This window comes from Syngnathus floridae, chromosome 1 (genome assembly GCF_059516105.1).
Source record: "Syngnathus floridae isolate MCC-2025c chromosome 1, RoL_Sflo_1.0, whole genome shotgun sequence".
Taxonomy (NCBI): domain Eukaryota; kingdom Metazoa; phylum Chordata; class Actinopteri; order Syngnathiformes; family Syngnathidae; genus Syngnathus; species Syngnathus floridae.
In genome coordinates, this window is record NC_142413.1 from 4,263,084 (window position 1) to 4,286,245 (window position 23,162).

At 46.7% G+C, this 23,162-nt stretch overlaps 3 protein-coding genes across 8 annotated transcripts; 2 read left to right on the top strand and 1 right to left on the bottom strand.

Annotated features, from left to right (window-relative positions):
- Positions 1-121: 121 nt before the first annotated feature.
- On the bottom strand, positions 122-8,232 carry sec24d (SEC24 homolog D, COPII coat complex component). Its single transcript, XM_088360152.1, has 22 exons — positions 8,142-8,232; positions 6,713-6,903; positions 6,527-6,629; positions 6,316-6,437; positions 6,001-6,246; positions 5,448-5,563; positions 5,259-5,370; positions 5,051-5,178; positions 3,971-4,109; positions 3,779-3,894; positions 3,587-3,711; positions 3,324-3,515; positions 3,156-3,249; positions 2,781-3,068; positions 2,612-2,708; positions 2,401-2,546; positions 2,192-2,330; positions 2,006-2,124; positions 1,365-1,544; positions 1,096-1,287; positions 818-907; positions 122-746 (listed from the first exon to the last, which is right to left on the bottom strand). Exons 2-22 carry the CDS (start codon positions 6,861-6,863, stop codon positions 606-608), a joined length of 3,036 nt encoding a protein of 1,011 aa, XP_088216278.1. The 5' UTR covers positions 6,864-6,903; positions 8,142-8,232; the 3' UTR covers positions 122-605.
- On the top strand, positions 3,677-17,780 carry synpo2a (synaptopodin 2a). 5 transcript variants are annotated; one of them, XM_088360029.1, is made up of 7 exons: positions 3,677-5,205; positions 6,513-6,654; positions 9,010-9,150; positions 10,717-10,868; positions 11,547-12,037; positions 12,848-16,044; positions 16,944-17,780. In XM_088360029.1, the coding sequence occupies exons 3-7, from the start codon at positions 9,043-9,045 to the stop codon at positions 17,421-17,423; spliced, it is 4,428 nt and encodes a 1,475-aa protein (XP_088216155.1). In that variant the 5' UTR covers positions 3,677-5,205; positions 6,513-6,654; positions 9,010-9,042; the 3' UTR covers positions 17,424-17,780. The 5 variants fall into 5 exon arrangements, with proteins under 5 accessions (XP_088216155.1, XP_088215811.1, XP_088216068.1 ...); XM_088359942.1 differs by having other exon boundaries at positions 3,679-5,205; positions 12,848-15,414; positions 16,978-17,769; XM_088359856.1 differs by having other exon boundaries at positions 3,680-5,205; positions 12,848-15,414; positions 16,944-17,764.
- A 190-nt stretch (positions 17,781-17,970) lies between these two features.
- myoz2a (myozenin 2a) lies at positions 17,971-22,584 on the top strand. 2 transcript variants are annotated; one of them, XM_088360551.1, is made up of 6 exons: positions 17,971-18,334; positions 18,666-18,755; positions 19,436-19,602; positions 20,587-20,731; positions 21,810-21,984; positions 22,044-22,584. In XM_088360551.1, exons 2-6 carry the CDS (start codon positions 18,674-18,676, stop codon positions 22,234-22,236), a joined length of 762 nt encoding a protein of 253 aa, XP_088216677.1. In that variant the 5' UTR covers positions 17,971-18,334; positions 18,666-18,673; the 3' UTR covers positions 22,237-22,584. The 2 variants fall into 2 exon arrangements, with proteins under 2 accessions (XP_088216677.1, XP_088216746.1); XM_088360620.1 differs by lacking the exon at positions 17,971-18,334 and having other exon boundaries at positions 18,348-18,755.
- Positions 22,585-23,162: the final 578 nt, after the last annotated feature.

Consider the following 23,162-nt stretch of genomic DNA (forward strand, 5'->3'; position numbering starts at 1 on the left):
TTTGTGCTCTGCTGACCCCTAGCGGCGTCAAGATGAAGACACTGAAGCACGTTCTCAAGTATGTATTTTTTAATCCATACTTTGTATTTATGTTTTATATTTTTCAAAACAAACACTCCAATGACCTGAGAATATGTTTTAATACAAACCAAATAGGCTGTCAAATTTTAACTAAAAAGCTGATGGTCAAAGTTGCATTTATCTTGCACAAAAAAAAGACAATTGAAGGCAGCACAAAGGACAATATTGAATTAGGAATGTTGACGTGGACAATTTTACAGACAATGAAATAAAAAGATATTCTCAAAACATCCCTTTAAAAACAAAAAAAATAGTTTGCTGTTCCTTGTCTCAGCATCATTGACATAAAGGTAACGAAAATTTGCTTCAGGTAAGTAAAATAACACGAATGTTTCATGTGAAATTTGGCAGGATGGTGTTGCGTTTGTCTAGTGGCACGCAGGAATGTGGGAGAGGGGCGATGGGGTGGAAGGCAACTTTGGCACTTGCAGGGTCAAAAGTCACATTCTCCGCTTTCCGTGTTTGGTCCCAAAATGTAAAACGTCCATTTGAGTTTCTGGTGAGGAGATTTTTTTTTTTTTTTTTTAGGTAAGCAGTTGTCTGATTTCGCAGTGAACGTGGCAAAGGAAGTCCATGTAGGAGGTGCCCCCGTGCAGGCCTTTGTCCTCCACCAGGAATTGGCGGAACATCATTTCAGGCCTGTCCTTCTGCCTTACAATCTGAAGCTGGGATGGAATAAACAATTATTTAGTGCGTTTTGCAAATAAATGCGAGTAGTTTCACGTGAGTCTCCTACCTTCATGGATCTGGGCCTCTTTTCCAGAAGGTCATTAACGATGGCTCGGACCTTCTTGGACAGCGGGTTATCCAATTCTGGCAATGCACACTGAAGAAATAGGTTTGGAAAAAAATGGTGAGTGTATATTTTGTGTTTTGAATCGACCCAATTAAAATAGAATTTCTGATCCAGATTTTTTTGTCCCTTTTGCCTTTTAAAGATAAATTTTGCTGATGAAACAGGTCACATTGACCCATGAACATGCTTGGTGCTCCTGAGAAGAACATTGAACGAACCACATGGGCTTGCAAGTGGGCGAGTGAAGGCACGTTGAAGAGACCCTGGATCACATCTGGGGGGCTGGCCTGGCCAAGCCACAGAAACAAGACGTGACCATTCTCCAGCAGGAACACGCCGTCGTCCGTCAGCCGCTCCTCGGAGCAGCGGGTCGGGGCGGGCGGGACCTCGCTACTGACATCCATGTTGTGCTAGACGGCAAGAAAAACTCCATTTGTCATTATTATGAACTTGATTGGGCTCGTTGCCAGAAAAATAAAATCGGTACCAGCGGGGTGAGGCGGGGGTAGAGCAGCAGTTGGCTGTCCTCCACCGCCATGGCCATGAGGGCGAGACGCTGATGGGCGCGCTCGTCCGTGGACAGCTCCGTGCTGCCCGTCAGGGGGGGCGTTTTCATCAGGCTGTTCATGTAGACCGGGAACACCTTCATGGCGTCCGGCAGAATCAGCTAAGCATAAAGGAGGACGCACATGTCACGTGATCATCTTGCTTCATCGGCGCTATTAATGCTGCGTTCTAGAAAACGCTGACGTTGGAGCTCCCCGAAGAAAAGCAACTGCTAATGAAACTATGTCATGGACCCAGTGAGCCTTTACAGGATATTCTCAAGAGACCACTGGCGGAGCTAGAGGGGGGGGCGCAGGGGCACTGGACTACCCAAGGGGCAGGACAATTAATTGTGTATGTTCAGATTTTTCTGAGAATTATTTTCTATATTTCCACCCTTCCCCTGTATGGAACATAGAGTGAATATTTATCAGCATTTTTTTGAGAATTTCTGGATTTTGTAGAATATTTTTCTTTTGTCTTGCAGGTGGTCTGCACTGCCCACCCTCGCTAGTCATTCTACTACTACTACAATGGGTTGTCTTACAAATGAAGGCTGACGTAAAGCATCTGGAAGCTCACCTGGCTGGCGACCGAGGCACTGGCGCAGTTCTTCCTGTAGCAGGCCAGCATGTGGGCCGTCTGGTTGACCAGAATGTCCCTCACGTTCTTCAGGGGCTGGTTGAGGATGGCGCGGTAGGCTGGAACATATATATGACATATTTGCTCAAACGGCAAAGCTGGCGTTACGCAAGTCATCCAACTCACCAGATTTGGCAAAGAAGTTAACGAGCGTGTCGGTCTCGCAGCTCTTGTAAAGCTCGGACAAATGCGAGCTGCAGTTGAGACCGAGGTTGAGGATGCGCAGACGCCGTTGCCCGCCAACCGTGGTGTACAACAAGGCGCACTGCAAAGACCCCTTTGGTTTGTTATGTGTCATCTAAAAGCGGCGGACCGCGCGTTAACGGTGGAGGCACCTGGATGAAGGCGCCCGTCTCCTCGCTGAGCGCATCGTCGTGCTTGAACTCCACCGTCACTGCCTTGTCGCAGTCCACCGCCGCCATCTCCACGTCAGTGGTGTTGTTCATGTGGATGGCGCCGAAGAAGTCGGTGGCTCTGAAACCTGAAGAAACATTGTTCAAAAAAGAGAAACAGCACTGCTGTGTAAGATATCTTCATATATCGCACCTGTACTGGTACGAACACGCATGATGCCGTCAAATCCGATGCTCTTCTGCACTTCCTTCCTCAGGTCCCGTAGGAAGTGCTCGCCGTCCGTGTCCATCTGCGAAGACGGCTTATTAGAAAAGTAACCGAGTGGCAGGCCGGTGTCTTGGAAAACAAGTCGGAGCCTCACCTGGAAGTTGTTGTACTTGAAGACGGAGCCGCCCGTGTGCGACGGCACGTCCGCCATGGTGGCCACGTCTACGTACTGGTTAGGGAATAGGAAGAGATCCACGCAGCATCCCTGAGCCACGCAGTCCTTGGACAGATCCTCGTACGTGGCCTTCAGCGGCTGGAACAGCGTTTTCTCTTTGTCCGTGTTCACCAGCTTTTTGTCGTCTCGGTTCTTCAGCTTGCCGGGAGCCTCAGCGGTGGGCATGGATGAGTGGAAGATGAAGAGCTTGCCGCTGCAGTCTGCTTCCTGGAGGAGAAAAGACCAAACACCCCCACCCGCTTCAGAAAGATGGACCACAGCTGCTGCGGGTATTTCCAACCCTTTCATACTGACCTTGAAGGCCTCCACACCAGCTTGGATGACAGGAGCAAAGACCGTTTCGCTCTCGTTGGTCTCGGTAAACATTTCAGGGATCTGGCTCAGGAGGCTGCGAGGGCCACAAAGCAAGTTCATACCAAAGTTTTATGTTTAATGAGTTTTACAAGACAGGGTCTTCCTTACTTGCAGACCACCGCCCTGGATTCCTGGAAGTCGACCAAGAAGCCATCGGGAAGCGGCACGTACATCTCGGCCATGTCGGACACCACCATCATCTGCGGCTGCGACAGGGAGCTCTTGACGTTGTAGAAGTGGAGCGTCTTGTTGTAGGTGACAAAGCCCACTTTGATGGCCGAGCTCTCGGCGCCCTCCTCCCTAGTGGATCAAGTGAGTAGTATCTACGTACGTACAAAAAATAAATTTTTGCGTGGTGTCTTGTTTTTTACCTGGGCAGCTTGTCAAGTAGCGTCTTGAGCTCGTCGCAAATGAGCCTGACCAGTCCGCTCTTGATGTTGTTGTAGGACACGTCGATCATGAAGATGTAGGCAGGTGGCTTGGGCGGCTTGTTGTTCTACGGAAGACCCGGGACGTAAGTACGCGACCGCTCGGCTCCTCATCGTCCTGCACGCTTGCGATACCTTGCAATAGTCCAGCGTGGCCACCATCTCGTAGGATCCCAGCGACAGCTCGGCTCGCTCGTAGAAGTCCACCCGCCGGCCCATGTGATCCAGATGTTGGAAGTAGAAGACGGGCACTGGAGAGAGGCACATAATTTGCTTGGAATGTAGCCAAAAATCAGCTAGCTTGTTTATTTTTTTTTAGTGTGGCACCTTCGTTGACGCAGCTGCAGAAAGCACACTGGTAGCGGCGGCCGCCGTCGAGGAACTGCATGTAGGGGCACATGTAGGCCTTGCACCGATTGCAGCGGATGGGGCCATTTTCGCCGTGATTCACCAGATACAACGGCGCCTGGCCAAAAAGACGGTGACACATTTGCATGTCAGCCTCCTCGCTTCCACTAACATTGCCTAAAATGGAGGCCAGCTCGAGTGTGGTCTTACTTCAGAATAGTTTGATCCAAATGATTCAAAACAAGATGTACTGGTAGTCATTTTATAATCGGCCAAGTAGATACGAAGCCCTGTCGCGAGTAACGACGCTGGTCAAACAGCACATTTTAATCCGAGATGGCTTTTATATGTTTGTGGTTTTATACGTATATTTCAATTGGACTGGAAAAAGCTTACGAAATACGAATTTCACCATTCATTCAAAATATTATTAAATATATTAAACAACATTTTTATATATATTATTATATATTATATATATATTGTTATATATTACATGTTTTATATAATATCATTATTATAAAAACTTGATGTGCTACATCTAAAAGCAAGGGCAGATTTGTAATTGACCCCAAAAAATCTAGAAAAGTTTACTTTCATACCAGATTTTAACAAAAGTCCAAATTTGTTTATCAGTGTAATTTTCATGCCCCAATTTTATTTTATAATTGCCTATATTAACTGTTTAAAAATGTAAATACATTACTGTGATCCTAAAACAGTTTGCAAACATGTCAAACTCATCAAACATCCTTCAAATTGTTTACAGATGATCCCGTTTTTAAATCAAATGCATAAGAAGATTGCGTTTACATGCTGGGGTGGCAAAAACTCTTCGTAAACTTCTTGGCTCCTATCTGGCAAACTAATCTCCTCCCCCAGCCCATACATTCTTGACACTAAACTATACTACTGCTTATGACATTTGAAAAGGGACAAGATCAGAAACTACAAAAAGGTAATTTTGTTAATGGCGAACCACAAATAATCATCTGTACTTTACAAATAATCACAGTGAGAGACGTGACTCTGGTTTTGAATATCACATGTGAAACCTACCTCATTCTTAGGCACTCGAGCAAAAGGTTTGACGACACACGCCAGGGGCACCTGACACTGTTTGGCCAGCTCGGCGGTACACGGGAAGGAGTAGGTGGTGCAGCGGATGAACCTGGGACTGGCGTGACCTAAAGTGGATCAAATCCAGAGTGAAGGTGAGAAAAGGATAAGGTTTCTTCCAAAGGGTGGCAGGGTGTATGTTAAAAACCTTGGTCTTGCACGGTGAAGTTGGTGGTGACCCGAGGTGGGACTTGTCCTCGGACGTTGGTGCTGAAGACTTGTCCTCCGTGTCTGGCTTGGTCGTCCTCGATCACTTGGGTCTGAAATCAAACCAGGAATCAATCGATTGACTTCCACCACGACCGTGCCGCAAACGATACAAGAAGGGGCCACTCACTGTGCTGGGGATTGAGTCCAGATCCAGTTTCTTCTGGGGAGGACCGGGTTGTGGGCCCAGTCCTCCAGGGAAGCCCCCTGGCTGAGGTCCTGCCATGTGGCCTCCCATAAACGGACCTGTTCACAAATCGGGACATCTTACACCTAAATTCTCCATACTATAATTTTTTTAGGATTCAGCTTGTGAACGTCACATGATCAAACCCAGAAAACAAATGAAGCTTCAAATTTGCTTTATGAACCAGTTGTATTTTTTCGCTATGTTCAACATGTTCAACATGCACTATGTTCAACATTGATCTAAAAATATACTGACTTTCTTAAATTCCTTTATTTAAACCAACCGTGCCATCTCGAGAAGTCCAAAACATACAACAACTGGTTCATGAAGCAAATTTGAAGCTTCATTTTCACATCACTAGAAAACAGGAAAGCCATGATGGTTGTTATCTGAGCTGTTACACACTGCAATGTCATTTTCAGCCAATGGTAAGTGGCAAAATGGCACATATTTATTTTCTCCCCAAATGGAAATGGTCACCCCATTCATGTACCTCCTTGTTGCGGGTAACCAGGTGGACCGGCCGGTCCAGGTGGGCCGGCCAGTCCAGGTCCAGGCTGATGGAAGCCTCCGGGAGCTGTAGGAGGAGGCGCGCCAGGGTAGGGGTGACCCATGGACATGCTTGCCGGTGGAGCCATCTGGGGCGGCATGGGGGGCTGCGCCGCGGTTGGAGGAGGGGGTCCTCGGAAAGGCTGCTGGGTCATGGGGCTCGTCGCGGAGGGGGGGTTCTGAACAGGCCCTGTGGGAACAAACCAGCGTCCTGGATTCACTTCCGACTCCGACCAATGACATTTTGAGGATCGCTTACCGTAGTTGCCCAAGTTCATGCCGCTCATCTGGTTAGTGAGCTGCATGGGTGGAGGCGGGGCTGGAGAGGCCATGCTGTTGTATGACGGCTGTGGTGGTTGCCCATAAGTGGCAGGGGGGTACCTTCATAACAAAATACCATTAAAAAAAAATGCTTGACTCAAATTTGAAGGAAGTCAATTTACAATTTCTTCACAGGGAAACATGCAGACCTTTGCATATGAGCTCCATTCTGTTGGCTGTTTGGATTGTAATGACCGGGCCCAGGAGGTGGAGGTAGACCTGGACCAGAGGGCGCCGGCAATTTCTGCACGGCTACGCACATACAGGAAGTCAATAGGTAGGATTTCTGGATTCATTTTTGCCATACACGCCGCAATCTGCTGAGATTTGCTCACCTGTAGGAGGCGCCGTGAATGCCTGCGGCGCTCCTCCGTAGTGTCCGTAGTGGGGTTGCGCAGGAGCAGCCCCGAATCCCCCTTGGTAGCCTCCCAAGCCCGGCTGGGCCTGGGAGTACGAGGTTGCGGCAACGTAACCGTGCTCACTCATTTGGACCCTCTTTTCATGCCAACAATTGGCCTCTTACAGTCTGCAAGGACGCAAAAGCACAATTAGAAAACAAAATTATTTTACTTTTTAATAACTGCAAAATACAAATGAAGTTTAGTCGTTGAGATGGCGACTGCGATGCTTCAACCTGATTGTTAGCTTACTTTATGTGCTCCACTAATTACAGAGCAGGTAGTTAAAAGGTTAAAGTCCATATTGAATGAGTTCACATCGATTTTTATAAATAACATCATCTGCTAGTTAACACGTGCGTCCATGTGCAACATGGACCTTTGATATTTCTCGTTGGGAGATAAAGCGGGAGGGCGTATCGGCACAAATTATCTTTTGTTATCTATGAGAGGAGCGAAAGAATTGAAACACACCCGCGTTGTAGTTGCAAGAAGGACATTGGTGCATAATTCATGTTTTTATAAACTCTGCTCAAGGCAGAAGTCGACTGAGCACCGTGCAACCACTAGGGGCCCACAAGAGGAACAGTGCCAAGAGTAGGAATAGTATTGTAGTAGTACTGTAATATGATAGTAACAAAAATATTTCAATTGAAGTAGTTTATATCGATTTTTTAGCTTTGTACATCTTTTTGTTTGTCCGTATTTGTGCTTCAGGTTCATTCTACAATTCTTTGCTTGTTGTTGATTGATTGGTCTTAACTCATTGCCTGTCTCCTATTTAACCCCAATTTGCTCTTTTATGGATGGATGAAAAATTAATTTCGACAATAAACGATAAATGGGCCATGAGATAAGGGTCACACTGCTTGTCCTTGTAATGAACATTTGCCAAAATTGACACTGGATCGCAGCCTATATTGGTGTGCCTAATATAGTGCATTATGCACGCGTTGATTGACAAGCCCCTGTTCACCCCAAAACCGAAAGTAAAATGCATGACAGTCGCATAAAAGGAACGTTAGTTCAATATTTGTAACGCTTTTTCTGCTCATTTCCACACTGACACTTGCCACGTCAAACACTCTTAGGAGCGTTCTGAATTATTCCTGACCCGCACAAATAAGGCGAAATACGCTTTCTAATCCATTGGCATTTACAGATTTATTTATTCCATTTCAATGACGTGATTGTTTTGTTTCGTTTTGTAGAGCGCATCTCGCTAGCTGCTTTGCGCCCATTTGAGCGTAAAGTTTGCTATTATAAAACAAACAATCGTGACACGAATAAACTCGCTCCCTCGCTCGTGCGATGTTTGGCGTAAGTGGTGGCCATGCTTGTTAATGGTTGCGTTGTTTTTATTTACCTGTATGATGGGCTTCTGCTGGCCTCGTCTGCTTGCTTTGCGGAATGCGGAGTGCCACGTCAAACTCCAAAAGCGCCGGGCGGTCCATGTGACGTCAGGGAAGACCGGTCGTGGGAGGGGGAATAGAAATATTTGCTTCCGGTTTCAAAATAAAATCTAAGGTTGACATTGACCAGACAGTAGCAAACTAATACAAGACATTCGCGGACTAAATTGAAAATTAATATCCAGCAGCATGTGATGTGTTTCCACGTGTCCTTATATAATTTTATTGGCAAGGAAAGTGATTTAAATCGCCTTATTGTGAGGGACACGTGGAAGCGTTCCTTGGTGGTTGTTTGCTAACTTGACTGTGGCAATGGCAACGAGTGCGCTTGCGCAGATGTTCAGAGATCCTATTCACGTGACGTCAACACCGTAAACATGATAACACATGCACAGATAAAACAGAGTAAAAACTATCTTTTATACATTATTTTATTTTATGTTTCTCTTTAGGATATTTAGTTTTACAAAATTCTTTAGTTTTGCTTTTTTATTTTGCATTCTCACATACTGTGCACAGCTTTGTGTGTGTTTTTATATATATGTATTTATATATATATAAACATATATATATATTATATATATGATATATAATATATATATATATATATTATGTGTACATCTATACGTATACTTAAATTTGTGAATGTATGTATGTACCATTAACAGAGGTGTCTTCAATCCCTCTAACATATGACGTCACGAAGCGGGCCGGACTCGGCTCAGATGATGCAGAAGAGAGGATGGAGGGAGTGGGTCTAGTGGGGGTGTTGTTCTAAAAATCCTGCTTCCCTGCCCAATTGTTCTGTGATCTGCTCTGCAGTGGTGCGGATGAGGAGCTGTACGCGCATACAGCATGAGAACTGGTGATTACATCTGTGTGACTTTGCAAGGTGGTGGGCCCTGGGGGTTCACCCTGGAAGAGGTCCTGGTGGGCACTGACACGGCGATACTGGTTTCACAGGTAAGGCTTCTTTTTACAAACATTTGGAGAACTTCATCATAGTTTGCAAAGTGGAATGCAATTTTGCAGGAGGGTGGCTTTTTGGGCCAAGTTTTGGGTGCATGAGATTCCTCAGCACCCCCTTATATGGTCAAGACCGAGGACAGGAGCGTGTGTTATGATCTGTTGTCACTCCCAAAGACTTCAGTGATCAGCTCCAAGGTGAAAGGTATGCCGGTTATGCAGGGATGTCTGTGTAAAAAGAAAAAAAAAGTGACATACAAGTGTGCATCGCTAAGTTTGAACTTGTACTTCATGCATAAACAATGACGTGAAATTGTATCGAAACACGGGGGTGAAAAAGTCAACAACACACGTTTCTCATCAACATCCACTCTAAATTCCTGACTATTACCTCCTTTGCAACACTCTCAACTCAAATTGTGAACTTACAACACATAACATACGAACACAAAAACACACACGCACTTGGCATTTCAGCTTAGGAGCTTGATGGATCTACTGTGAAATGTTCTGTCCATATAAGGGAACTTGTGTTTTCTCCTCTTCTGACCTGTGTACAAAATTGATGAGGTCACTTTAGTTTTAAAGCAACAGAGACAGAGATTTAAAACCGCCGACGTAAATGGGAAATGAGGCGGCCCATTGTTGTTTATCACACAAATGAGATGACTATTGTCTAATAGTGAACCATGGAAATCTTATTAAGCACCAGGGCAATCATGAAAGCGGCATTTATGACCGCTAGCAAGTTTTTTTGTAGGGCAGACTGATGGGCCTGAGCTTTGAACACCAATCCTGTGCAGGAAAACATTTTGCCGCAACACAAAAGTTTAATCATTTAAAGCTGCTATGGCCAGGAACTGCCGGGAGCTAGAAATTAATTGAAAGTGGATTTCTGGGTATACTTTGGACTCTACTGTTTGGAGAGAGGGGTAAAATAAATGTTCCCCCTCCTTTTTTGGAGGTAAGTCTCAATGGAAGACACACAGGATGCCTTGTAGGGCCTGGCTACACACAGGGGATTTTATCAGCTCTATAAAGTTACTCATAAAATCAAATTTCTTGCAAACAAGGTAGGGTTGTGTCATTTTACGAGTTTCCCTCGTAGGATCTGTTATGGTTGATGCAGAGAATGAACAGTTGATTACAGTACAGTACTAAACCGTATTGGATTTATTTGACCTGTTGAACGCCTCTTAATGTCACTGTGTTAAAAGGCCGCCATCTAGCGGAAACATGGTAATACTGCACGTACTGCTCAGCACCTGAAGTGCACAGAGGGAAATTTAGACATAAGAAGATGATGAAAATAAACGAAAAAAAAATTCAAAACACACGACAAATTTACGGATATTATTTTATTGTATATATCACTCTGACTGTTGTAAATTATTAGTTACCAGCAGCCAGAATAGAAAGCGATAACTGCCCTTTGCATCACAGAGACTTTTTTTTTTTCTAGTAGCTGAACAAACTCTTCTTTCCGAGAAAGTAGGAAAATAAGGTGTTAGATGTTGGTATAAGGTTGTGAGTAATGTGACTTAAACATATTTTTGTTTACAGGTGGAAGAAGGCGGCCGTGCTTCCCGGGCTGGCGTACGGGAAGGTGATGAGATCGTGTCCCTGAACGGAGAGCCGTGTGCCGGCGTGACGCTCTGGCAGGCCCGCGCCCTAGTCAACGCGTCGGAAGGCTGTTTGCGGGTGCTCATCAAGAGGTAAGGGGGACCGAGACAACACACTCGTCCAAATATTTTTATAGCTTCTGCTCTTATTAAACCTGCCCTTAAAAAAAAATGTATGAGGAATACAATATCAAATTAAAGCATAACTAGCTGCTAATAATTTTTTGTTGTTGTAAGATTTCTTTTAATAAGTAAACCCCATCAGTTGTTTGCTTACTTTGATTTTAAATTTTGCTTTCTATTACAAACTATAATACAAATAATAATGATCTTGTTTCTATTTACCCACAAGTGTACTTCCACAGAGCAAAATGTGGGCCTGTTTAGTTGGACACAACGCTGTTTTTGTTAAGCGCCATGGCAACCGTTTAACAGATTCTGCCCTCTAGCGGAAGAGCATTGAATTGTTCTGTCTGTTATATACATCCCTGGCATAGACAGATACATGAATTACAAGAATTCTCACCTATGCAGCCTAATGGCAGATTTTTCCGTTGAATCTTTCTGAAATATTTTGACATTGTATTTTTTGCATATATGATCCAAGTTAGGTTCATGGAAGATCTGAATTGTCCATGTGAGTGTGAAGGTTTGGTTAGATGCAATGACCAAATTCCTTGCAACCCTAATGAGAACAAGTGCTATCGAAAATGGATGTAGGCAATAAAATTTGTTCAGCTCCATTTGATAGCGGCATCTCATCTCCTCCAGATCGAGAGACGAGAAGGAACCTTTAAAGCTGAGGGAGCTCTACATATCCGAATCCCAGGACGAGATTTCTGATGGAGAGCCGCACGGGGATCCTGGTGATACGTCCTCGCTGTCCCTTTCCTTGCAGACCTCGGACAACATGAGCCGTACCTCTTTGGGAAGCGCACACGGTGTCGAGGGGGAGCGTTGCACCGGCGGCGCAACATGGGAGGCCCCTCCGTCCCCCGTCCGAAAGCCGCTGGGCCAGCACGGAGTGGTGCGAGGCAAGGAGCCGGCAGCATCAGCATCACCGGGGAGGGGCATCCCGAGCCATGGGGTGGGAGGCCCCGAACTGAGCGCCGGATCCCGAGGCGCGGGAGGAGGGCCCTGTGAGCTCCCCGGCTCTTTTACCGTCGCTTTCCAGATCCCCTCAGATGAGGGAACGCCCACCGAGGAGCAGGATTCCGATTCCGATCAGGAGAAACCCAACAAGCACCGAGCGAGACACTCCAGTGAGTACATATTGGAATGTGTTGATTCTTGGAAGCTGTGTGTACATGCATGTGTGTATTAAAGCCGATTTGTCGACATGTGCATTCCAAAGCATGATGCCCAACCTGTGTTTCCAAAAATAGCATGTCGTCCACTTCAGCTGGCAAATAGCACCCGCCCTTTTGAATGAATGTCCAAATTTGTCCAAATTTTAGTCTTCTAATCAGATATAATAGATCAGAGACTTGAAAAGACTCCATGATAGTGACCTCGGCGTGCTTTTTCTGGAGCTGTCGCGGAAGCCATAAATACACCCGCAACACGTTCCCGAAGCGTGGGCCTTTGACAGACACCAACATGTGCGCCCCGAAAGTGTTACCTGATCCTTCGCTCCGACAGGGTGCTTTAACTGAGCTAAAAAAGTGAGTCGGACGCTCACTCCGGCTGTCCTCGCCACCTTCAGGTTAGTCTTGTAGGAAATTCAAACAAGCGATTGTCCTCTTAATTCTTAAACGATTTAAATATCAAAGTCGGTGCTCAATAGATCATTTGCAGACTTGTGAAGTGAATTTGCGACCACTTTATGGGAATACTGATTTAATGTAGCGTGTTCTCCACGGCTTAGACACGGGTCAAAAATTTCTAATTGCTTTGCGGCTTTATGACTTACAAATGAGGGTGAGACAATGAGTTAAATAATTTATCGGTATTTGTTTGTGCAACTGTCTCGTTGTGTAACACAATCTAACATACGATGGCTTGATCTTGTAGTTCTTTCTTGTTGACTTTCCTTGACCAGAAAAGCTGTCAATCAAAGCGTCTTCCCGCAGGGCTCAGGCGCAGCGAGAGTCTGTCCGAGAAGCAGGTGAAGGAGGCCAAGTCCAAATGTAAGCGGATCGCCCTTTTGCTTAGCGCCGCGCAGCCCAATCCCAACAACAAGGGCTTGTTGATGTTCAAGAAACACCGCCAGAGAGCAAAGAAGTACACCTTGGTGAGCTACGGCACCGGCGAGGACAACGAGCGAGACGACAGTACCGAAGAGGACGAAGAGGACGCTCAAGGGGGAGTCCATGTTGTTGAGTTCACTCTCACTGATCGAGACCGGTCGGATTTAGAGACTCGTTTCCTCACGAATGCCCGCAGTGGCAAAGGCGTCCTGACGATCCGCTTGGATAAAAGCCTCCTTGACATTGAGCAGAAGCGAACTCAGATGGAGTGTTTGCCCGAAACCAAGGGCAAAGGCGCCCTTATGTTCGCCCAAAGGCGCCAGCGAATGGACGAAATTGCCGCCGAGCAAGAAGACCGGCGTCAAGCGGTGCCCGTGGAAGTGGCGCAGAAAGTGGAAACGGCTTACATGCGGTCCGCCGGGGAGGACCACGCGTACATGGACGTGAACCTGCACCAGCAGCAGCAGTACCAGCAATACCAGCAGCAGCAGTACCAACAACAGCAGCAGTACCAACAGTATCAACAGCAGCAGCAGTACGAGCAGCACCAAATGTATCCCCAAGGTCAGCTCGGCCCGCTCCAACAGCAAAGTTCTTCTGGCAATCGCACCGCAAAACCCTTTCTGGCCCAGAACATGGCAGCGACGCCTTACTCTCCTGCAATGAGCGGCACTAATCAATATCCGACAGTCCAAGGAGAGCAGATCGCCTCCCGAGATGAGCGCATTTCCACACCTGCAATCAGGTCGGGCCTTCTGGATAACAAGAGGAAAAACCTTGCCAAGCCCATGTTCACATTTAAAGAGACGCCCAAGATGTCACCTAATCCCGAGCTGCTGAACCTCCTCAACATGAGTAACAAGAAGATGGGTTTCGACCCAGAGGAAGACTACCTTAGCCTCGGTGCCGAGGCTTGTAATTTCCTCCAGTCTTCGCTGTCGAAACATAAGACTCCTCCGCCGGTGGCACCAAAACCGCTGATTGATCACAGCTCTGCCCCCTGGTCTCCGCAGATGGAAGTCACCAACCAGGAAATGCCTCAGCATGCTGAAAATAGTTTATCCACACCTGCTATAGCCCCCACTGCAGAGACCACCCCTTCGAGTGACCAAGAGCCAACCTCTACTGTGATGCCCGCCGGGTCATCGCCCCCAAGAGCCCAATTGGAAGCGCCGGCCTCCGCAGAGCAACAACAAACTTGGCCCCCTCCAGTGGCAGAAATCCAACAAGTGGTCGCGCATGAGGGAAACGGTTATGTCCACTCTTCTCCACAGCCCGAGACCAGCGTTGGAAGGATTTGGGATCCTGCACAAGCACAGGTGCAGCCCCAGGAGCCGCCCCCGAGTCAGTCCTCTCTACAGCCACAGTGGTCAACGCCTCAACCCACTCACAGTCAAGCGCAGTCTCAGCCCCCTGTCAGTACCTGGTCGCCTCAAATTCAAGCCTCCTGGAACCAAGCAGAGCAAGCACAGCCAGACGCTCAACCGGTCTGGTGTCAATCCCAAGAACCAACGCAGTCTCAAACACAGCCAAACTGGACTCACAGTCCGGAGCCGCAAATGCAGCCGACCTGGGGGCAGCAGCAGCAGCCACAGGCTTCCTGGGCCCAGCCTACACAAGCAGAGCCTCAACCGACCTGGACACTGGCCAAATCCCAATCAGAAGGTCCTTGGGTTCAGCCAGAATCCCAGCCAGAATCCCAGCCACAACCAGCGTGGGGTCAACCAGCGCAGCAACAAGCCTGGCCAGAGACCCAAGCACCAGATCAGCATTGGGCTCCAGTTCAGGCTCAAGCACAAGTTAGTACCTGGCCTGCATCAGAACCCTCTTGGACTCAAACGGCCCAAGCACAACCACCGACGCAGCCTCCAGCTAGTTTGAATCAATGGGCGCCGGTTCCCGCCCAGCCTCAGCCATCTTGGGCCCAGCAACCTCCAGAACAGGTCCAGCGTCCCACTAATTCCTGGAGCCCCGAGCAACGCCAGCAGTCCTGGGACCAGTCCGTCCGTCCGCAGCCACAGCCAACCTGGCAACAAGCGCCTTTGAAAACAGCGCCGCAGCCGCCGATAAATGCGTGGCCAGCGGCCCAACCTCAAACCCCAGCCTGGGGATCGCAGTCCCAGCAAGCACATGCGGCCAACGCTCCGCCTTTGCCCAAGCCTTGGAATACTCAAAAAAAACGGGGCCCGCAGCGAATCAACGCCTACACCCCTGGCCAGAAAGTTACACCCCCCGTCATCAACCCCTTGGCCACCGTCTTGAACCCATCACCAGCCGGTTCCGCTTACGAGATGCCGGCCGTCCGAGGCAAAGGAGCCGACATGTTCGCCAAGAGGCAGTCTCGCATGGAGAAGTACGTGGTGGACTCGGAGACCGTGCAGGCCAACATAGCCAGTCGATGCACATCGCCAACCGCCTCCTTACCAAACGAGTGGAAGTACACCCCCAACGTACGTGCTCCGCCCTCACGGGGTTTCAATCCCATCCAATCTCCCTCTTATCCGCCCGCCGCGTCAAAGCAACCACCTTCTAGCGGCCCTGCGTCCAAAACCAAGAAAAAAGGCAAACAGGGTCCTCCCCCGAAACCGCTCGATGTAGTCGACGTTATGAAGCATCAACCTTACCAACTTAGCGCCTCGCTCTTTACGTACGGGCCCGCAGCAGAAGCTGCCAAGGAGCCTGCTCCTAAACCTGCCTCGACACCCCAAAACCAGCAAACGGCCCCAGTTCAGTCAGCTGGAACATTTAGCGCGTCGTACCCCCAGCAGGCCTACAATGGCCAATATCAGCCAACCGCTAACACTGATCCTCACCAGCAATCTTCTGCTGGTCCTTATTGGCAAGCAGATAACCAACAAAGCCCTCAATTGGCCAGCCCCCAGTACCCGCCCCCGCAGGCGGCCTACCAATCAGCAGGTAGTCCGCCTTACCTTTCCTCGGCAACAATAGCCTTCGCGCAGCCGCCACCTGCTAACGTAGCGCCAAATTTCCCTGTAGTGTCACCGCCGGGCTCCACAGCCAGCGGTAACACTGGCGCGGCGCCGAAACCAAAGTTTACGGCTAAAAAAAGCAGCGCTCAGGTGTGGAAACCCACGATCGCTGAGAAAGAGTGATTCTTGCCCCCTTTTAGTTTGCGTGTAATTTTTACGTTTATTGGAAGAATTCATATTTGAGAAGTTAAAACTCCAAAGTAAGCAGGTGAGTTGAACAGATAGCAAACGAGGGAAGAAAAATGGACTGGGGCGTATATTAAATAAATATAAATCTCAGGTTGCAAATCAGTCAAAGCTCAAAGGTAAAAAAAAATTAATCGTTTGAGTCGATTCGCCCTGCAGCACTTGGCTCATGTCAATTTATTTTAAGCTTTTTTGGGGTCAGCTGTTGCATCATGCTGGCTGTTATATTTAAACCGATGTGCGTGGATGGGTGGCTTGAATTTCAACTCGAGCCACTGTCACCCAGATTATTATATGTCCAACATACAAAAAATGATGTTCTTACATTCATTTTATTTTTTCTGTTTGCTCTTCAGCTGCTATGTTTTTCTTGTTTTGTTCCCCCCTTCCCTTTTTTCCCCCTTTTGTGTGTTTCTTTCTTGACACTGTGCACTTTCTGTACGATTCACTGCAGTGCCATTAAAACAAACTCGTTACCCTCCTTTGACTTTTTCTTTTTTTCTGTTCTGCATGCCTTTTGGGTTTCTTCTATCTTTTGATAAAATAAAACACAAATTCACCACATCAACTATTGAATCTGAGGTGGAACCACGTAAATTAGCTTCTTGAGCAGATTTCTGAGGTCATGATGTGGTATTTGTCTTTCTACCTCACTGGACACACACTGGGATTTCCTTTTCTGTTTCTTCCTGCGTATCCCTTGCACCTCCATTTTTCACCACACAAGGGCAGCATTGCACAATCTACATTCTGTCCAACAAGATAAGTGCAATAAACCTGTTTGGGTTTTCCCCCCTCCCCAGGTAACTGGCAGGAGCTACTCTCTGTCCCCTCCAGGTAGAGCGCCCTCTACTGGCCATCGGTCACCCTCTTCCTCTACTCGGCCGTCCAGGCAGTCTTCCTGGCTGGAGAAGACCCCCAAAGCGCTCACGCCCTGGGAGGCAGCATCCCGCCATCCCCTGGGGCTGGTGGATGAAGCTTTTGCCTTCCAGAACCTCCAGCAGAACCTGGCCTCCAGTGTTTGTCTGGCGGCCCAGAGGAAGCTCGTTCCGCAGCCGCCTGCCCAGTGGACGGCCAGGGCGTCGCCGCAGAAGGCTGGCGGCCAATGGGGCTGGGGTCCTCCTGGTCGGGGGGGTGTCTCCAGCACTGGTGAGCGTGTTGGTTACGGGTCCCTGCCAAGAAAATGGCAGCCTCATAGGTTTGTGAGCCACTCGGGGCCTCAGTGGCCCCCAGTGGGACTGCCTAAGTCTTCACACAGCACCAACTGCAATTGGCAGCAGTAAGACGCAAAGACTTGGAAACTTTGCATGCCGTAATTGTATTCAAAACTTTTGTGACTGTGGCGAGCGTTAGTATTCTATTTGTGTGCGTGCCCCTTTTTGTCACTTTTACGTTCAATTTTGCAGTGGTAGTTTTTTTTTATAATATAGCATGTTTTTTACCAGCCTCACCTTCCATAGTTCCAAAATCAGAGCACCAGCGCGTTTTTGTTTGCTTGCTCTTTAAAGCAGAGTTTTCCAACCACTATGCCCTGCTACAAAAAATGATCCAATTTTACTTCATTCAATCAATTAAATAAAATTAAGTGGTTAAAAATTTTAATAGAAAAAATTTATAAAATTCATATTATATAATATATATATAATTTGATTTAAGATATATATATATGTTTTTTTTAATTCAAAACATTGGGCTTTATTTTCAAAAAACACTGAATATTCGTTTCACTAGGAAATGAGTACCATGTTGAATTAAATGGATTAAACATTAACAAAACAAAAACTATTTGATGAAAATGAATTTTTCAAATTGCTTTGCAGCCATTACTGTGTTCAACGAAAAAGTCACGGTCCTTTATTCGAAAGGTGATGGTTGAGAACCTCTGCTTTAAAGGACCCCAAAATGCATTTCTGCAGTTGCCTAAAGAATCCAACCGATTCTGAAAGAGCAGTGTGTAGCCCTCCCTGCTGACCAAGACACTGTACTGCTCTAAATTTAGTTAGGCCTCCTTCACTTGTAGCAATGACACCCAACTGACACCCAACGACCCACCCGCCCACTCATTCAGTCGCTTTGTGAGGTCGAGGCGTAGACCTCCGACCCTTCCCCTGATCCCCGTGGAATTGCCCACTCGTCTCACACCATCCACCCTTTTCCTGCACTTCTAGAGAACCAGCAGGCTCCTTCAGTGCAGGTAAGCGACCCACCTGCTCAGGTGATCCTTTTATATTGCATTTTTCATCCTGCCATTCACACCGCTTGCCTTCCAAAAAATGGGAATGGACTAAAGTATGAGGACACCTGCCGTCCTTTGTGAAATGAACCAATTGTTCTCGTTTGGCCGTTCTCGACATGCATCGATTGGCGGGACCTGACGCGGCCGTTTCGCACTGTCCGACGAGCATGTGTTTGCAGTTTAACGGCCTGAGGTTATTTAAAGAGATGTGCTAACTTTGCCCTTTTCTTTGCCCTGGTAAGTCAGCTGGATGTCGAGGTCATCCTAATGTGTCTTCCCTAATTCCCAGGGGCAGCCATGTCGCGTTTCTCTACCATGACGACCGGAGAGAGGAAAGCTCAGGCCGCGGCGATATGCAGGGAGATTCAAGCTTTGGAAGGTAAAGACACTTTTTAGCAGTGTCACAGCTTCTGATTGGCCCAAGATTCGTAACCCCCTTAATCTACAATTGGGCTTTCTCCAGAACCTTGTAGTATTTTTTTTCTTCAGTAAAAACCCACAATTTGCTGAGTTTATATAGTCTACTTCTATCTCACGTGCTAATTTGCATTTGCTAGCTAACAGCCAATCCCGTTTTGCATACCGTGATTGCTGACCCAGTTATTCAAATCATATGTAAAAAAACACAATACCACAAAAATCTCTTAGCTCACAATTCTAAATGTCGCTTTTTACTCTGGAGTCGCTCCAGCTTGTATTATGAATGTGTTGGGCAAGATAGACGTGTGTATTTGATTTCATGAAACCATGACAATTAATGGAATGATAAACGATGACTTATCAGTTATATCATTTCTCAGAAGTGAGTCGTTTCTATATTCATTCGCTCATTCACACACTACTTAAGTTGACCAAACCCGAGGATGTCTATAAATAAACAAATGAAGACTTTTACTGCCCCGGAGTAACCGATCCCTTTGTCGTGGTGGTCTCGGACATGTTATTTGAGGCGAGGACAACTGTCGTCTGGCAGGAGGAGGCTCCCGATGATACCGACAGCTGAGAGACACTCGGGCAATGCTCGCGGCCTTCCAAAGCGCTCTCGGTTTTTGTGCGCAGACATGGAGGTGGACCTCGGCAAGAAGGTGAGCGTGCCTCAGGACATCATGCTGGAGGAGCTGTCCCTGGCGTCCAATCGGGGCTCACGGCTCTTCAAGATGCGCCAGCAACGCGCGGACAAGTACACCTTTGAAAACGCCCGCAATGACGTCAACTCGCAGCGCAACGTAGGCATGGATTGCATTTTGCTATGTACCTATTTAACCTTTCAATACCGCCCTGACGTTTTTTGTGATATGAGCCATTATTAACTCACCCTAACCTTTTCCCCCCAAAAAATATTTTTAATATCACTCCCAGTTGAAGTATACCCGAAAACTAAACTTTTAAATGCACAATTTTGCTTAATTACAAATGCACTCGCAATAGACAGGCTAACAAATAGCATCTGTTTTACAGCCTTGTAATTTGTAACCTAATTTGGAATAAATGTATGAGCACCTCATATTATATACAGTAAAAGCTACAAAACAAACTGACAACTCGTTTTCAAATCAGATGAGTAAAAACTGGTCAAATATTAAAAAATATATATATTATTAAAAGTGAAGACAATTTGCAATTCCAGTGATGACACACGAATTTGATGCACAATTTGTCTTCACGGGCCACATAAAATGATGTGCCGGGCCGTATCTGGCCCCCGGGCCTTGAGTTTGACACCTATGCTTTAAGCAGAGATATTTTGTGTGTGCTTGTTGATTTTGGCTTGATTTTAGTGGAAGGAAGCTGAATACCACTCCCAGTTGAAGTTTACTCAAAAACTAAATATATACAACACAATCTTTTAAATGCTTTGTCTTCCGTATGGGCTTGCTAGCTTAATGCTAACAAAAGAGGCTAACAAATAGCATCTGTTTTCCAAATTTGTCTAATTGTGTGTGTGTGTGTGTGTTAATTTTGGCTTGGATTTTAATGGTAGGAAGTCCGCCCCCCCACCTCCCCTTCACAGCACTCACTCTTATCTTTGAAGTGAGATGGACACGCATATTTTTGTTTTGTTAATTGCTTGAGGGTGAATTGCGGGATTTACTTTCAAGTTGTCAACATTTCCTCAGAATGTTCTGGAGTGAATCATCGTAAACATCCTTGACGGCGATGCCTGAGCCGCAGTACGTGGAGAAAACAATTTGTTTTTGATGTTCTTCTAGAACACGACGGAGGTGCGAGCTGATAACGTGAATTCCACAGAAGAGGATCATTCTGCTGAAAAGAACTCGGGCGTGGACCGGGCCTCCTCACAGAAGGTTTCTTCAGAAACTGCAACGGTGCCAGATCCGCACAGCATTGCCCCTGGTAGGCCACGCCGGTGACGCAGACGTAGGAGAATTGAGTTTTTCGAATGTCATACCCAAACGATTTTTCCCTATGACATTTTTTCGGGGGAAATGCAAACAAATAATGAACTAAGTATACCAAGAGGGGAAACTTAAAAAAAAGAATAATCTGTGAGTTCTGTGATGGACTTGACTCACCACATTATCATTTAAATTGTTTTGCCCCCAAATCCGCTCACATTTAGGCTATCGTCTCTTTTCCGCCGCAATCAGCGAACTGTCTTCCGAGTACGCGTTTTGCCCGTGCTGAGCATTTCCTGTTTGATAACACTCCCCCACCCCTTTCCACCGCCCCATGAAGCGTATTCCATGTGCTCCGATCATCTGCTGTAGACTTCCCACAGGTCTGTTTGGTCTGTGCTGCTTCCGCCCTGGGGGCAAAACATCAACTCAGGAAAGAGGATTGTTCATTGTGAGCGCTTCGGATGTGACATGAAGTCTCCCCTGGTTATGTAACCTCCTCCCCAACCCCCCCCCACGAGGCACTGGCTTTGAAGGATAGTGCTCGGGATAGGCCTGCCTCTATCTCGCTTGTACACATGGCAAGGCAGCTTTGTTTGGGGTTGACTTCACTTCTTCTCTTCTTCTATTTTCTCGCAGCATAACCTTAAAATGCTGCATCACCATGTTTGCTTTGAACGACGGGTTCCACAAATGCAGACCTCAAATGTCATTGAGTTTTACTGAGAATGTAATTGTGAAGATTCAATACGGATGTAGTAATTTTATTTAAATTTGTTTTGGATTCATTATTTATTTTTAAAATGGAAATAATATATTTGCACTGCGAGGCAAAATGGCCGCCCTCTGAGATGGCTCAAAACAGTTGAATTTTTCTGCTTAATTCACAAACTACAAATGCAATATTATCCAGAATGACATGTTAAGACGATGGGAGGGTGCATACAACATTTTGTACTGATTTTTTATTTTTACTTCACGTTCCCTTTAAAAAAAAAAAAAAAAGTAAAATATTACAGGAAAAAAAAGACTTGGTAGCTCAACCAGCATCTACTCTGTGCTTTATAAACCCCCAGGCTATGGTGGTCCTTTGAAAGATGTCCCTCCGGAAAAATTCAACAGCACAGCCATCCCCAAGTCTTACCACTCGCCGTGGGATCGAGCTCTTGTCATGAAATCGGCGCCCGTCGAGACTATCGTCCCTTTACCTGAACCACCAGCGGACCTGCCAGGCTACAAAAGCTTCAATAGGTGAGAATGGCAAAAGCTCGACCAAGCGTCGCCCTTTGCTGACTCACTGTCGCCTCCAGATGCGCCATCCCCTTTGGCGGCTTTGCCGAGGCGCTTGGGCACGCCGGCGTCCAGAACATGATGGCGGAAACCGTCTTGCCCGACTTCCCCGAGCTCAGAAGTCGCCCTTCCTTCAACAGGGCTGCTCAGGGGTGGGGATCCACAGGCCCTTCGCTTGCCCTCCACCCCGCGCCCGAGTCAGATGACCTTTGAACCTGTTCAGAACACTTCTAACATCATATGAATCCACTTTGCAAAAATCCCCTCTTTGAATAGTTTTGCCTGACAAAAAATTGATGGCCCTTTTTTTTTCTTTCAACGCCGGTTTTGATTTGTAATTAATTCAATACGATGTTTTGGACTTAAAGTGCTATTCTAACAGGAAATGAGCTAGCGCCCGTTTTGATTACAGAATGACACGTTACAAGAAATATTTAGCAACTGACTTTGGTCAACAGTCAGATCCAGTGCGGTCATCTTTCCTGCAGCATGGATGTTAAATGTATGATAAAGTGCTGAGATATTTTTGCTCAATAAAATCGTGTCCAATTCACAAATTCACGTTCATCTTCTCCGCTCTTGCTTGTTTGGGAGAAGAATTACGCGACAAACATGTCGCAGTAAATAACACCTCTATTTAACTCATTGACTACCAGCCCAGTTAAAATGGATCTTTGACGTCTATAGCCGTCCATGGGAGTGAATGAGTTAAGCACAAAAAGATCACGGTACTTTCTTGTAATTCCTGTACCTGTTGACAGTACCCTCACCTAGCAGGGTCTTCTTTTGGCCCAGAAACAACAGTCTTAAGGCCAAAACTGTTTTTCCAAAATGAGGTTCCTTTGGCCTTAGTCTGCCAAGTGCGAACCATTTCTTGCTACCTCGCCTAAAATTAGCCCCAACTCCCACGAGGCTTTGCCGTGCCGGACATGCAACTGCGCAGCCTCGCATCAGGGAATCGTTTCACTCATCGATTGAAAAATCTACGATCCACTGAAACCGCAACAAGTGAGCCACGATAGGGCGAAGGACGACTGTAAATAAAAATGATATATTACCTCTCTTGATTTAAATGTACTTTATTGTGCCAGAATCGGGCATCTCAGATTCCAAACGTCATTCAGAGACAGCTTGGAATG